Below are 13,336 nucleotides of genomic sequence, written 5' to 3' on the forward strand. Positions count from 1 at the left end.
AAATACACAAAAGCAGAGATTAAAGGAGAAAGAAGGGAGGGGGGACTCGTAAAAGAATCGAGGCCCCCAGTTCAAAAGGAGAGAGACAGGGTGAGTCCCAGCACCCCTTGTTCTATAGGAAACCCTAGAGAGGGTGCTTCCCCTGCCTCTTCCCCCTGGGCTCACCCCTCTTTCCAATCCCCCACAATCCCGCCTAGGTCTCCCTCCCAGACTTCCCCAGCTGGCACATCAGGAAGTCTCCCTGCCCATCTTAAAGGGTCTGGGGTAAGGTGCCTCCTGAACTGCCCACACTGTCCCCTCAAGCTCTGCTCCTCCTAACCAGTGCCCTTCCCCTGGGGCATCTGTGGGCCCAGGCGGCACACTCTGGATCCCCAAGGAGCCCCTTTGCTCTGAAGCAGCCCTCACCAGGCCTTGTTCAGCCTCCCACATCTTGCCTGACCTGTGCATTCCCCTAAAGCAGGGGTGGGGAACCTTTATTTCTGCCCAGGACCTTTTGGATTATTTATAACATCATCTGTGGGTCATACAAATTTATCAACTTTAAAATTAGCCTGCTATGCCATAGCTGGTGTGGCTCAATGGATAGAGCGTGGGCCTTCAGACTGAAGGGTCCCAGGTTTGATTCTGGTCAAGGGCACATGCCCGGGTTGCAGGCTCCATCCCCAGTAGGGGGCGTGCAGGAGGCAGCCGATCAATGATTCTCTCTCATCATTGATGTTTCTCTCTCTCTCCCTCTCCCTTCCTCTCTGAAATCAATAAAAATATATTAAAATAAAAAAATAAAATTAGCCTGCTATCCTTGGTCAAACATTTAATTAACTCACCCCTAATGCCTTGACAGGGCCAGACCAAATGATTTCTCGGGCCTTATACAGACCACAGGACAGATGTTCCCCACCCCTGCAAAGGGTCAGATCACCTCCAGGGAGCCCTGACTTCCCATGGGGTAAGAAGATGGAGAAGAAACTAAGAGATGTGCAAGTGGGAGACAAAAATGAGAGTGACAAAGGGGCCACAGAGAGCTAGAGGGGAGCGTATCAGGGCAAGGGCCTAGCAGTCCCCTGAGGGGGTGTGGCCCAGGCTGAACCCAACAAGCACAAGGTCCCAGGGCACGTGGTCCCACAGGTCCTCTCTCCTGCAGGGAGCTTGCTATACTTCTGTATAGGGATGGACCATCCTCCCCCACCCTCAGGGATCAGGCCCTGGGCCCACACGCCACTGCCCACAACACCCAGGACATCCAGGATTCCTCTCTAGGCCCCGAGATGGGCCTCACAGGCAGAACCAGGTGTACGTCGGACCCCTCATACCTGTTCAGTGCATAGATGCTTTCTATGTTCCCAAAGAGGGCGCTGACTTGTTCTGGCTGCAGCAGCCCGGGTGTGTCGATGATCTTCAGGAGGTAGTCCTGCACGGAGAGAGGCATCAGAGCCCAGCCCCTCCAGGCACAATCCCATCCCCCCAGCCACACCTCATGTCCATGCCCCATTTTATAGCTGCAGCGCGATTTCACAGACATCACCTACTACACTAGGTGGGATAGTTCCACCCGGAAGTTAATATCCACATGGAACTTCAGAATGTGAACCTGTCTGGAAACAGGGTTTTTGCAGATGCAACTGGTTAAGGATCTCAAGATGGTATCCCTCTGGATTTAGGGTGGGTCCTAAGTCCAACGACTAGTGTCCTTATAAGAGAGAACCAAAGAGGCGGAGAAGAAGGCAATGTGAAGACAGAGACCGAGATGGCAGCAATGCAGCTACAGGCCAAGGCAGGAGGAAGGCCAGCAACCACCAGGAGCAGGAAGGAGCATCTCCCTCAGAGCCGCCAGAAGGAACTACCCTACCAACATCTTGGTGTCTAACTTCTGGCCTCCTGCACCGAGACAGAAGCAATGGCTGCGTCTTAAGCCGCTGGGTCCGTGGTAATTTGTTACAGCAGCCGTGGGAAACCGACACACCTCCCTGCGCAGGCGGCTACCGCAGCGGCAGCCACCTCCTTCTGTGCGCCCTGCACAGTGTGAACACTCCACCTGCACAAGTGCATCGATGTTCATTTTCCAAACGAGAAACCCCCGGGGCTACCCCAGTGCCTGAGACCCCACAGCTAGGGAACAGAGCAGGGATCCAGGAGCAGTCAGGCGGGGTCCAGAGTCAGTCTCCACTGAGCACAGGAGTCCCTTCCCTCCTGGTCAAGGGTGTCTACTCCCTGGGGACCCACGGTAAGTTATGCTGGCGGAGCAAATGGTGTGACCCAGAGTCACATGACAGTGTGAGCCGTCAGCAGCTTCCCCAGGGCGGGAGAGGATAGGCTTCCCCACCTGTCCAGGGGAAGCAGACCTCCAGGATAAACGTGTCAGGGAGAACTGTCCTTCCGGGCGGCGGTAGGTTTATGCGCCAGAGCTGGGCTGCAAGGCCAGCCGAGAGGAGGAGGCAGGCGCCCCCTCTCCTTACCTCCACGATGCTGCGCAGGTCCTGCACATACATGCGCTCCGTTTCCACGATTTCCCGCACCACGCGGCCCAAGTAGCTGAGCTTATGCGCAGGCGCCGCGGCTGCCCGGCTGTTGAATGGGGACAGGGGTCCCTTCTTGTTAGGCCGGCTGCTGGAGTTGTTGTTGCTGTTGGGGGGATGCCTGCCACGCGGGGAGCCTGCCCCGTTCTTGGTTAAGGCCTCAGGGCCGCTGGGCTCCTCCATGGCGCCTCGGCTGTCCCGGGAGGAGCCTGACGAGGACGCGGTGGAGGTCAGGCTCACGGGCCGCTCCTGGCTGCCGTCCTGGTGCAGGGAGGTAGAGACGGGCATCCTGGCATCGCTGCCTGGCGAGGGCACTCCGGGGAGATTCTGGGCAGAGCAGACAAAGTGTCAAACTCTGAGTCCTCACAGAAACAGAAAGTAGCAGGGTGGCTGCTGGGGTGGGAGGGGGCGGGCCCGGGTAGTTGTTGTTTAATGGATACAGAGTTTCCGTTTTGCAAGATAATAAAAAGTCCTGTGGGTGGATTGGTGGTGATGGACGCACACGACAATATGAATGGACTTAATGCCACTTAAAAATGGTTAAAATGCAAATATTACCTTATTTTAAGAACAGTTTTACCACAGTTTTAAAAACAGCAACTAGCCCTAGGCAGATAAAGCGTCAGCCTGCAGACTGAAGGGTCCCAGGTTCGATTCTGGTCAAGGGCACATGCCCAGGTTGCAGGCTTGATTCCCAGTAGTGGGTGTGCAGGAGGCAGCCGATCAAGGATTTCCTCTCATCATTGATGTTTTTATCTCTCTCCCTTCCTCTCTGAAATCAATAAAAACATTTTAAAAAAAAAACAATCCAGGAACTTGTAATCCCCAGGAAGTCCCTTCCCCCAAACCCTATGAGCATCTACAAGGATGCCCAATAACATTCCCTCCCGGCTCCAAAAGCTCCACATCCACCCTTCCAGGATAGAAGACAGGTGGACCACACCCGGACAATAAGGGCTCGGAAACCCCAGAAGAGCAGAAACGACACCTCAGCCAGAGCCATGGCGGGGGTGCCTTCTGAGGGAATCCCAAGCACCTAGCCTCTCGGGGCCTCAGCTCCTCACCATCTGCCCAAGTATTGTGTCCTCCGGGCTCTGAGCACCTGGCACAGGGCAAGGGCCCCATAAACTGTCAAAACCGTGATGCTAATGGTAGTTGTCAAAAAGCACTTCCCAAGTGCCCACCTGTCAGTGCCTGTGCTGGGGTCACGGACAAAGGCAGGCAAAGATCTGGCTCTTAAAAACTAAGAGGACATGCACGCCAGAGGGTAACAGTCTCCCCGAGGTTCCCAAGTCTCTGGGGCACCAGTGACTGCACCATGAACCTGGAAACTTCCGGATACTGACAGAGAAGGCAGAGGAGATGGCACAAAGGCTGAGCCCACATGACCCCTGACCCCATGCCCAGAACCTGGTACAAGTCCCTGACTCACCCTGGCTCCCAGGGACAGGAAATTCCCCAGGGCTGAGCCACCTGTGAGTCTCCCTACGCTCCCCCAGCTCAGCTCCTCAAGCAGGAAGCTGCTCCCAGATGAGGCAAACACAGCCTTGGGTGGACTTTATTCCCTGAGCAGGTGGTGGTGGACTCACAGGTAGGCCTGTCCGAAGCAGCAACTCTGGGGAGGGGCTGTGGCCTTGGAGAAGGACAGGCACTCCACCTCCACCCCAAAGGACCAGCGCTCACCAACACCCCTTCCAGGAAGTACACCTGATTGCTGTTTCCGCAGGAAACGGTTCCAGAGCATCCCTTCCGCCTCCACTGACCCACAGCCTTCCGCCCCTAGTTCTAGGTCTCAGAAGCTACCAGATCACAGACGACAGCTGTGAGGAGAAGGATCTAGAAGTTGCCATCACTCCGATGACTATGATTTTGCCCCCTGGTTTTCTGTGCCTCTGCCCCAACCTATGCCAACACCCCAGGCTCTGGCTTTTGTAAATGTTCTCTATGCTTGGACATTATTTCCTCCCCATCCATCCCATGACATCCTGGCCCCAACCAGCGTCACTTACATCCAACGCTCAGGTTCAGAGCAGAAGCCACCACCGCCTGCCCCTAGAAACCTCCCCAGAAGGCAAACCTGGGGCACCTTCTGCATAAGCCTTCAGCACCCAGAGTTACACCTACTCTAGCACTCACTGCACGGACTGTGAGTAGTGACCTAAGGGCGGGGACCTTAAGGGCGATCTGGCAAATGATGGTGAACAAATGGTGTTTCTACTGAGCTAAGTCAGGAGCATCGAGACCTACTTGCCATCCATGCTAGCCCAGCAAGGAGCAAGGGCCCTCCCAAGCACAGGGCTCTGTCGCTGTGCGTCTCAGCTGGGGTGCTTTGCTACACGTGAGCCTCCCATTTTGCAAATGAGGACAGGTGGCAGCACTGGGGTAAGCCTGCATCCTCTCTCCCTTCAGGCGCAACAAAAGGAGGTTAATTAACAGGATCACCGGGTGGAACTGAGCATCACGGAGGGAAGACCCTTGGGAATGCAGCACTGCTGTCTTCTTCCTCCCTCTTCAAAGAGCCTTTAGAATGAGCCAGCCAGGCCTTTCCCCAGAACCAGCCGCAGGGCAAGACCAGGTCAGCTCAGCACAAAGAAGACCCATTCTCAGTCCCAGCCCTAACCCCCAGCCCTGCGGGACTGTTGTTCTCAAAGCACACTGCAGGATGCCAGCACACACACCCCTCCCCCGCCAGTTCCAGCTGGAACCATGGGGCAGGGACTTGTGGCCTAAGACCTTTCCCAGATCAGACCTGGGGTCAGTCAGCCCCTAGGGGGATGCTAAACAGAAAAGGCCCAAGTCCCAAATGGATTTCACAGCCGGCCAGGTCACAGCCTCCCCCCCGCCCACACCCCCCGCTAACACCCCACCCCCCCCCACCACACACACACACACACACACACACACACACACACACACACACACACGCACTCTCAGGGAGATTTATCTCTAAAGGGTGCCTTCTGAGGACACCCTTTAGGGACCCCATGCACACTTGGAGCTCAGAAACGAAAGTGCCTTTCTTACTTGTAGCAACTTTCTCTGATTAAACGTAGCCATCTGCTTGCAAGCCATGCTCACATTTTCAAAGTAGTGCCCCTGCCCAAATCCTCCTAGGACTACAGCCAAGCCGAACAGCTGAAACGTTCTAAGCGCTATAGACATAACAAGCCAATTATATCTCGTAAAAACTCTAGAGGTAGATACAGCTATTATCCCCATTTTACAGATGCAGAAACTGAGGTCACAGAAGTAGCATGTGGTAGAGCCTGGATTTGAACTCAGCTCCAGTGTTTATGCTCTCCTGTCTCCCTAATGGATTTCATACCAGCCAGGACCACAGGCAAAAGATTAGTCACAGCCCTGACCGGTTTGGTTCGGTGGATAGAGCGTCGGCCTGCGGACTGAAGGGTCCCAGGTTCGATTCCGGTCAAGGGCATGTACCTTGGTTGCGGGCACATCCCCAGTAGGGGGTGTGCAGGAGGCAGCTGATCGATGTTTCTCTCTTATCGATGTTTCTAACTCTCTATCCCTCTCCCTTCCTCTCTGTAAAAAAAAAAAAAAAAAAAAATCAAAAATCAAAAATCAATAAAATATATTTTTTTAAAAAAAGATTAGTCACAGCCCTGGGCGCCATGGCTTTACCTCAGCATAAGCCATGGGGGTTTTAACCTGACACTCCTTTACCCCACAAAGGCCCCATGGAGGTAAAAGGCTGAGTGTTAAGATTCCTTATGGCTATTCCTAGACCTGATACTGTGTGACCATTTACCCTCCTGTTAGAACAACATAGTAAACTACAGATTCCAGGGCAAAGGATCGCAGGTCATGGAGAAGGGGAAACGCATGTGGTCGTGAGGTCAGACTGTAAATTCCTTGGATGATGAGGAAAGCTGGGCAGTGACCAGGAGACCCAGGATCACAAGGCGCTCTCTCCTGCGTAGGAGGACTGGGAAAGAATGTAGAGAACGGGAGAGATGAAGGCTGAAGGGGGCAACGAGAGCAAACAAGGAGCCGGCTGTGAATAGACACCATTTGACAGTGACATAAAAGAGACATCGCACTCAATTTGAGTGCAACCTGGTCCTAAATGCCTGTTCCCAACCAGGACTGTGTGTAGTTCAGGCTCACAGAGAGTACCTGCCCGCATGCCCCTGGGCAGAGCCACCCTTATCTCCTTCTTCGCTGAGCATCACCTCATATTGTAAGAGTCACCCCAAAGCCAAGATGAGAACTCGGGTCTTCAAGCTCATCCTGAAGACACTGTCTGCTGGAGAAGTGGAAGCCCAGAGGAGGCGACAGGCGGATGCCCACGGCCACTGCATCCCATGACACCAGGCCTCCACTTCCTCCCCCTGTTTCCCAGCCGTGACCTCTTCCGTCTCTCAACATGATTCAATCCAGTCAGCCATCAATCAGCAAGTCAGTCTTCTAGAAAACTGCCTATTTCCAACCCCATGCCTGTGAAGCCTCTTTGACAAGGTCACCAAAGACCTTTCTTTTTTGGTGCCCTGACCAGGAATCGAACCTGCAACCTTCTGGTGCACAAGACAATGCTCAGATTCCGATGGGAAAGGCCCAAAGAGCTGCTCAGCCATAAACCTTCAAGAGCCTGGGGGCAAGAGAGGAAGGGAGATCTGTTTTGGGGGTTTTTCTTTTCAGTGTGTTTGCTTGTTTGTTTGTTTAAACTTTCTCTAAATATAAGCTACACCTGTAAGGTCACCTGCCTCCAGAGGACCTCCCCTGAACATCCTCAGCCAGGAGGCAGGCCCCTAAGATTCCCACTCAGCGGAAAGTCAAGTCCCCGTCCTTCTCCCCACTGCGCCTCGGCGCCATGCCTCCCATCGGACCCATACCCCTGCCTCCGATAAGAAAATGACACCACCCAAAATCCACAATAGCCACCCCCACCACCCCCCCCGCCATATTCTGTCCTTAGGGCTCTTGTCACTGAGGCAATAGGACACAGCTCCCCCAACCAACTTCAGAAAAAATGGTCTCATAGGGGCACCCACCTTCTGGAGAACCTCTGCTTAATCCCCAGGACTTGGCAACACTCCCTGCTGGCCCTCTCTCCCCGTCAGTGGGCTGAGAAGGCAGAAGAGAGGGAAGAAGGGGCGCTGCTGGTGAACCCTCGGAGCAGGCAAGCGCTCTGGAGGCGCCCCAGAACACATTCCCGACCAGGGAGGCTGGGTCCAGGTGTGGAGGAAGCTGATGTCATCCTCTCACCCCACACCCCAGAAGTGGAAGCAGGGCACACCACGCCTGCTCGGGAGGCAGGCAGGAAAGGAGCGAGGGGGTTCCCCCAAAAGGCAACCGCTCCAAAGTCCACGGGCCAAAGTGGGGGAAAGGGAAGGAGGTCACACGGGCCAAGTCCTTCCTCCGGGACTGCCGACTGCCTTGTGTCTTTCCACAACATTCTAAAGCTCCTCCCAACTCAGGCAGCCAGACAGCCTCTGACCTCCCCAGGACCACCCCCACTCCGCTGTCAGGATCTCCCCAGAGAAGGTGCCAGAAGGAACCAGGAGGGAAAAGTCACACCATTTCCAGGGCAGAAGCCATGTGAGCCTCCAGAGACCTCCGCTGGCTTCGGCATCACTCGCCATGCTCCCGCCCACAGCTTGGCACAGCCACGCGCCACGCTACTCCCCAACTCTGCCCCCCGAGAAGCCCGGCTCTTGCCTGCGTGTTCCCACTGCCCCCCACTCAGGCACTTCTCCCCACAGTGCTCCCTGGGCAGAGCTGAGTGAGGTCACCCCAGCAGGAGCCACCTTTCGGACACCCCAGGCTTTCCCCAGGAGAACCCCTGAGAGGGGCTGGCTCTCCGCCCCTTTCACCAACAGTTTCCTCACTCTGTCCCCTCCTTCCTTCCCTGGAGACTCAGGGGCCCTCTGCACCCTCAGAACAGACAAAGGAAGGCTCCCCGGGAGTGGATGTGGGGGAGTGAATGTGGGGGAGTGAATGTGCGCAAAGCAACTGTTGGAGGCTGTGCGACCACTGTGACCAGGGTTGCTGGGCCACCCAAACCCTGGCCAGCTGGCTCAAATTCATTTTCCCTCGTGAATTCCGCTTCCCACCGCCCAGATCAGCAGCGGGCCACCAAGTGTGGCTGGGTCTTGCGAGCAGGACTGCAGCTGCGGAGGGAAAGGATCGCGACTCCCAACGGAGCCCTCCCCCGTGGATCTGGGGAGGAAGCCTGGGCCTAAAGGAAGTCAGAAAACGCCCTCGGCCTGGCCTTGGGAGGAAAGGAGAGTGCCTTGTTTCTGTGGGAAGCTCGCTGGCCCACACCTCACCGTTCCCCCCAGCCCACAACCCCAACATTCGCTCATGGCTCCTGTTCTTCCTCAGACCTGGACTGTGTCCCAGACCCTCCTTCTCTACACTGATCTGGTCAAACCACCTCCTCAGAAAGGCCTCCTCAACCATTTCCCACGCCGCCCCCTCTCCCAACGCACACCCGATTGTAGACTGAATAATGCCTCCCCCCAGGAATATCATATCCTAATCCCCAGATTTAAGGAACCTGAATGCTACCTCACCTGGCAAAAGAGACTCTGCAGATGTGCTCAGGTTAAGGACCTGGGGATGGGAGGTTATCCTGGGTGATCTGGGTGGGCCCCATGGAATCCCAAGGGTCCCTATGGGAGGGAGACCGTGGGACTCACACTGATGTGACAACAAAAGCAGAGGGACACAAACAGATGGGAAGACGGGGCGTTGCAGGCTTTGCACAGGGAGGACAGGGACCACAAGTCAAAGGACCCAGGCTGCCTCGGGAAGCTGGAAAGGACAAGGAAACATTCTCCCCTGGAGCCTCCTGCAGGAACACAGGCTAACCTCTGACCCCCAGAACTGCAACCTAGTAACTGTTTTAAGCCACTGAGTTTGTGGAGCTCATTACAGCAACCATAGGACACTGCCACCAAACACTTCTTTCAATTCTGATGGCCCCGAGTATCGCTTAAAACACTGGTCCTTCTGGTTTCATATACGTAAGCTTTTCTTCTGGACTAAACAGTAACAAACCCAGGGGGCTGGGCCTTCTCTCCCTTACTCTCCCTTCACCCCCAGCAGGCAAGCACACATGAGGTGCTCAATAAATGCCCGCTGGAAGGACTGCGGGAGCGTGCCTAGAGCACCTCTCACCGCTCCCTCAGTCAGGTCAAAGTTAAGATCTGAGCCAGTTCCTCCTTGACTAATGCGTTTCCACATTAGTCACTGCCAGCGAGTTTCCGATCAGCCAGGAGGCACCCAGGAATGGTGACTGCCCGCTCACCCCACCAGTCCCGGCCTGCTTGCCCCAGGCTTAGGACTAGAGCAGGACAGGTGCCCTGCCATGCCACATACTAAGTGGCCAGCCACAAGAAACTGGGCGGAGGGGGAAAGTGGCCATGGGACTACTTTGGAGTTTGGAGAAGGAACTGCAATAAGGTCCCTCTACAAAAAGGCCAGCAGGAGGTTTCCCGTAGACATGTGCTAAAGGCAACTGAGAGCAATTACTGTTGATTAGAAATTGATATTGCTCACAGCCAGGGTAGGTGAACTTGGCTGCCAGCACCACTTGTCATCAAGCAGGGAAATGACACAGCGTCCCCAGAAGATGGAGTAGTCCAATCCGGTGCTAGAAATCACAGACAGATCCAATGTGCCCAGAGGCCCCACCCTTCTCATCTCTAGGTCAAAAAGGCTCATAGGACCACCGCTCCTGATCAGCAAAATTCAGGGGCCCAGCCCTGCCAATCAGCCATCTTGCTGCCCCTTTCCCCACTGTAGGGGCTGCCAGATTCAAGGTCTCTAGGCTGGGGTGGGGGTGAAGAGGAAACAGGAGCCACACCTTCAAGAGCTGCAGCATTTACTGCTGCATCCGTTCAAAGGCATCTGGAGAATCTTAGCAGGAACCAGTGGGAACAGAGGGGCCTCGCTGGGTCCCCAGAGTTCTCAGCACAGGAAGAGAGAACACACAAGTATGTGTGCGCACGGGAGTCCACAGAGCCCAGAGGTTCCATGCACTAAATGGATCCGCAGGCTTTGGAGTCAGGCAGACCTGGCTTAAGCCCCAGATCCTCCACTTTACGGGCTGTATGTGGCCTTGGGCAAGTCACCTGATCTTGCCAAGCTTCAAGTTCCTCCTCTGCAAAATGAGCATAGCAATAATACTAACCTGGCCCTAGCTGGTTTGGCTCAGTGGATAGAGCGTTGGCCTGCGGTCTGAAGGGTCCTGGGTTTAATTCCGGTCAAGGGCACATGACCGGTTGTGGGCTCGATCCCCAGTAGGGGGTGTGCAGGAGGCAGCCAATCAGTGATTCTCTCATCATTAATGTTTCTCTCTCTCTCTCTCTCCCTCCCTTCCTATCTGAAATCAATAAAAATATATTTAAAAATAATAATAATAATAATAATACCAACCTGGCTGATCTCCAAGATTGAGATGATATAAGCAAAGCTACAGTATGTGTACAACATCTGACAGAGAAAGACCATCGTAAATGGTAGTGATGATAATGATGATGGATAAATTATTATTTGTTTCACAAGCAACCAGGACAAAAGATTTTTCTGATTTGTACCTAAAATGTTGAACCACATCTCAAATCAATAACAAAGATATTTGTTAAACTTGGTGAGCCAACATGACCTAACGCTCCCCCCCACTGACCATACATCATCTATGATCCCAGCATCGATTTGGACCAAGCTCTCAAAAGGGCAAATATAAAGCAATTCAGCTGGAAAGGAAAACAGTCTAACATCCATGCCCAACAGAAGGTCAAGCCAGAAGATGAAGTATAAATAATTCCGAGTCCTTCCCTGTGGCGGGCAAGACGCATTCCTCAGGGTTCCACAGGGAGACGGCATGTCCTGCTCAGAGCTGGAGAGGAACAGAGCCACGGAGAACAGGCCTGAGTAGGAGCAGAATTTAAGGTAATGGGAGGTAGCAAAATCACAAATAAGTGGTCCTTGACACTGATCCTTGGGTTTTAAAGAAAAGACAAAAACCAGCTTCATGAAGGTGGACATGCGGAGAGAGCCAGGACATCAGACACAGATGCAAGAGACTGGGCAAAGCCCTGGTGTTCACCCATTTTCTAAGTCCCAGGGAATATCAAATAGAGGGAAGCAGCAGAATGTGTATGAATGAGCCCAGGGGCTCCAGCCAGCATCGCTCGACACCAGTCCTAGCTCTGCTCCTAACTAGCTGGATAGAAGGAGCAAGGCAGGGGTTCTGCCCGCCCCAGTGTCCACACTCTTTCGGGATGACACGACTGCCCTTCCTTCCGAAGTTGCGAGCTTCAGAAGTCACTGGACAAGTATTTTTAAGCACCCACTTTGCACAAAGACATCGTGGCAGCCTCGAAGGAGATACAAAAATAAACCACACACAAACCTGCTCCCCAGAGCTGATATTCTATCAGGAGAAACAAGACAAGTGCATCAATAACAGGAGGAAGAGAGTGGTGTTGTGGGCAGTATGGGAATTCCAGATTGCCTCCCGTTTGGGGCAACACTCCTGAGTATGATGCCTGCTGGGCCCTGGGGACACTGAAATAAATAAGATGTTGTCCCTGTCTTTGAGGAACTGAATTCTAGGAGGGAAAACAGCCACATAATAGATGATCCACAAAGCAGTGTGTTGAACGCTGGTACAGAAGTACCACTTGAGGGGCGGGGCCCACTTCAAGGAGGAGGGGGCATTTTAGCTGAGGCAGCAGCCTGGGACAGTTGAGTCCCTAAAGAACCCGGACCACCCAAGGACCTGGGCAGCTGGCAGCAAGAGGCCAGGCTGAAAGGCAGGCCCAGGACAGACGGAAGGAATGGGCAATGGCTTTATGGAAAAGAACACACCTGAGCCAGGCCTGGAGGAACAACTACTGAGACAGGTGGAGATGGGGCTCTATGAGACGAGGTGCGAGAAGCCGCCAGGTGGGGCCATGGCAGCAGGAGTCCAGATAACCAGAGTGTTCAAGAACCCAGAGGCCAGGAAAGGTGCCGACTCCTTTGACAGCTTAGAGGAGGAGAAAGAGCCCTAGGAAGCACCTGCGAGAAAGAATGAGACATCTTCCAACCCCTGTGAAGAGGAAAGGGACAAGCCCCCAAATAAAAGTGAAGCTCTGAAGCGACCTGGGAATTAAGTGCCTCTAAAAGGAGGATGAGAATGCCTACTCCAGAAAATGAGACAGGGCTTAACCGGAAGGGAATGTCCCATGTAAATTTCAGGCCAGTGGCTCCCCCCACGGCTGGGGGAGGGGCCAGTGTACACCTCACAGGTGAGGGATTCCCTTGCCCAAATTCTCACTGTCCCTCCCCAAGCAAGTTAGATGTAGGGGGCAAGGCTGCCAGCAGCAAGCTTCCTCTCCATTTCTGAGCATCAGCATCCAGAAAAGTGTGTAAACGTGAGCAGCCCCCTTTTGTGGTTTCAATCCGTCACACCAGCCCTGCCCTTCCCCATCCCTCAGGCATTCAGCAAGAGAAGAGCCCCAAGGAACACCCCTTCTTTGTCCTGGACGCTGACCTTGGGCCCGGTGCCTGACCCAGGAAACTCAGGAACATGGATTTCCCAGGCAGACCTTACAGATTCACGTGCTACGGTCAATTCTCAATGGCAGCCAGCCCTTCAGACAGCAGGGCCCATGCACTGCCCCTCAGGGGTCCCTGTCCCAGAGCCAGGAGGGCCCCGCCCCTGCTCAGCACCTACCCCACTCCCACCCCCACCCCAAGGCCCTCTGCCTTTCCTCCTAAGGGGCCTCACCAGGGAGGCCCAGAAAACTCATCCAACCAGTTCCCAAGTGGGAGGAGAGGAGCTTTCTCCCTCAGCTGAGAGGTTACAC

General features: G+C 54.3%; 1 protein-coding gene across 3 annotated transcripts in view; it reads right to left on the reverse strand.

The window, feature by feature from the left end:
- Positions 1 to 13,336, reverse strand: part of PLEKHG3 (pleckstrin homology and RhoGEF domain containing G3) — a 42,301-nt gene that overhangs the window by 14,536 nt on the left and 14,429 nt on the right. For all 3 annotated transcript variants that reach the window (XM_080642601.1, XM_080642602.1, XM_080642603.1), the window contains 2 exons: positions 2,454 to 2,840; positions 1,311 to 1,408 (listed from right to left, as the gene is read on the reverse strand). In XM_080642601.1, the coding sequence (XP_080498727.1) occupies positions 1,311 to 1,408; positions 2,454 to 2,801 (446 nt within the window). In that variant the 5' untranslated portion in view covers positions 2,802 to 2,840. Of the gene's footprint in view, positions 1 to 1,310; positions 1,409 to 2,453; positions 2,841 to 13,336 lie in introns of those variants that run through there.

This window comes from Plecotus auritus, assembly GCF_963455305.1.
Source record: "Plecotus auritus genome assembly, chromosome: 1".
Lineage (NCBI taxonomy): Eukaryota > Metazoa > Chordata > Mammalia > Chiroptera > Vespertilionidae > Plecotus > Plecotus auritus.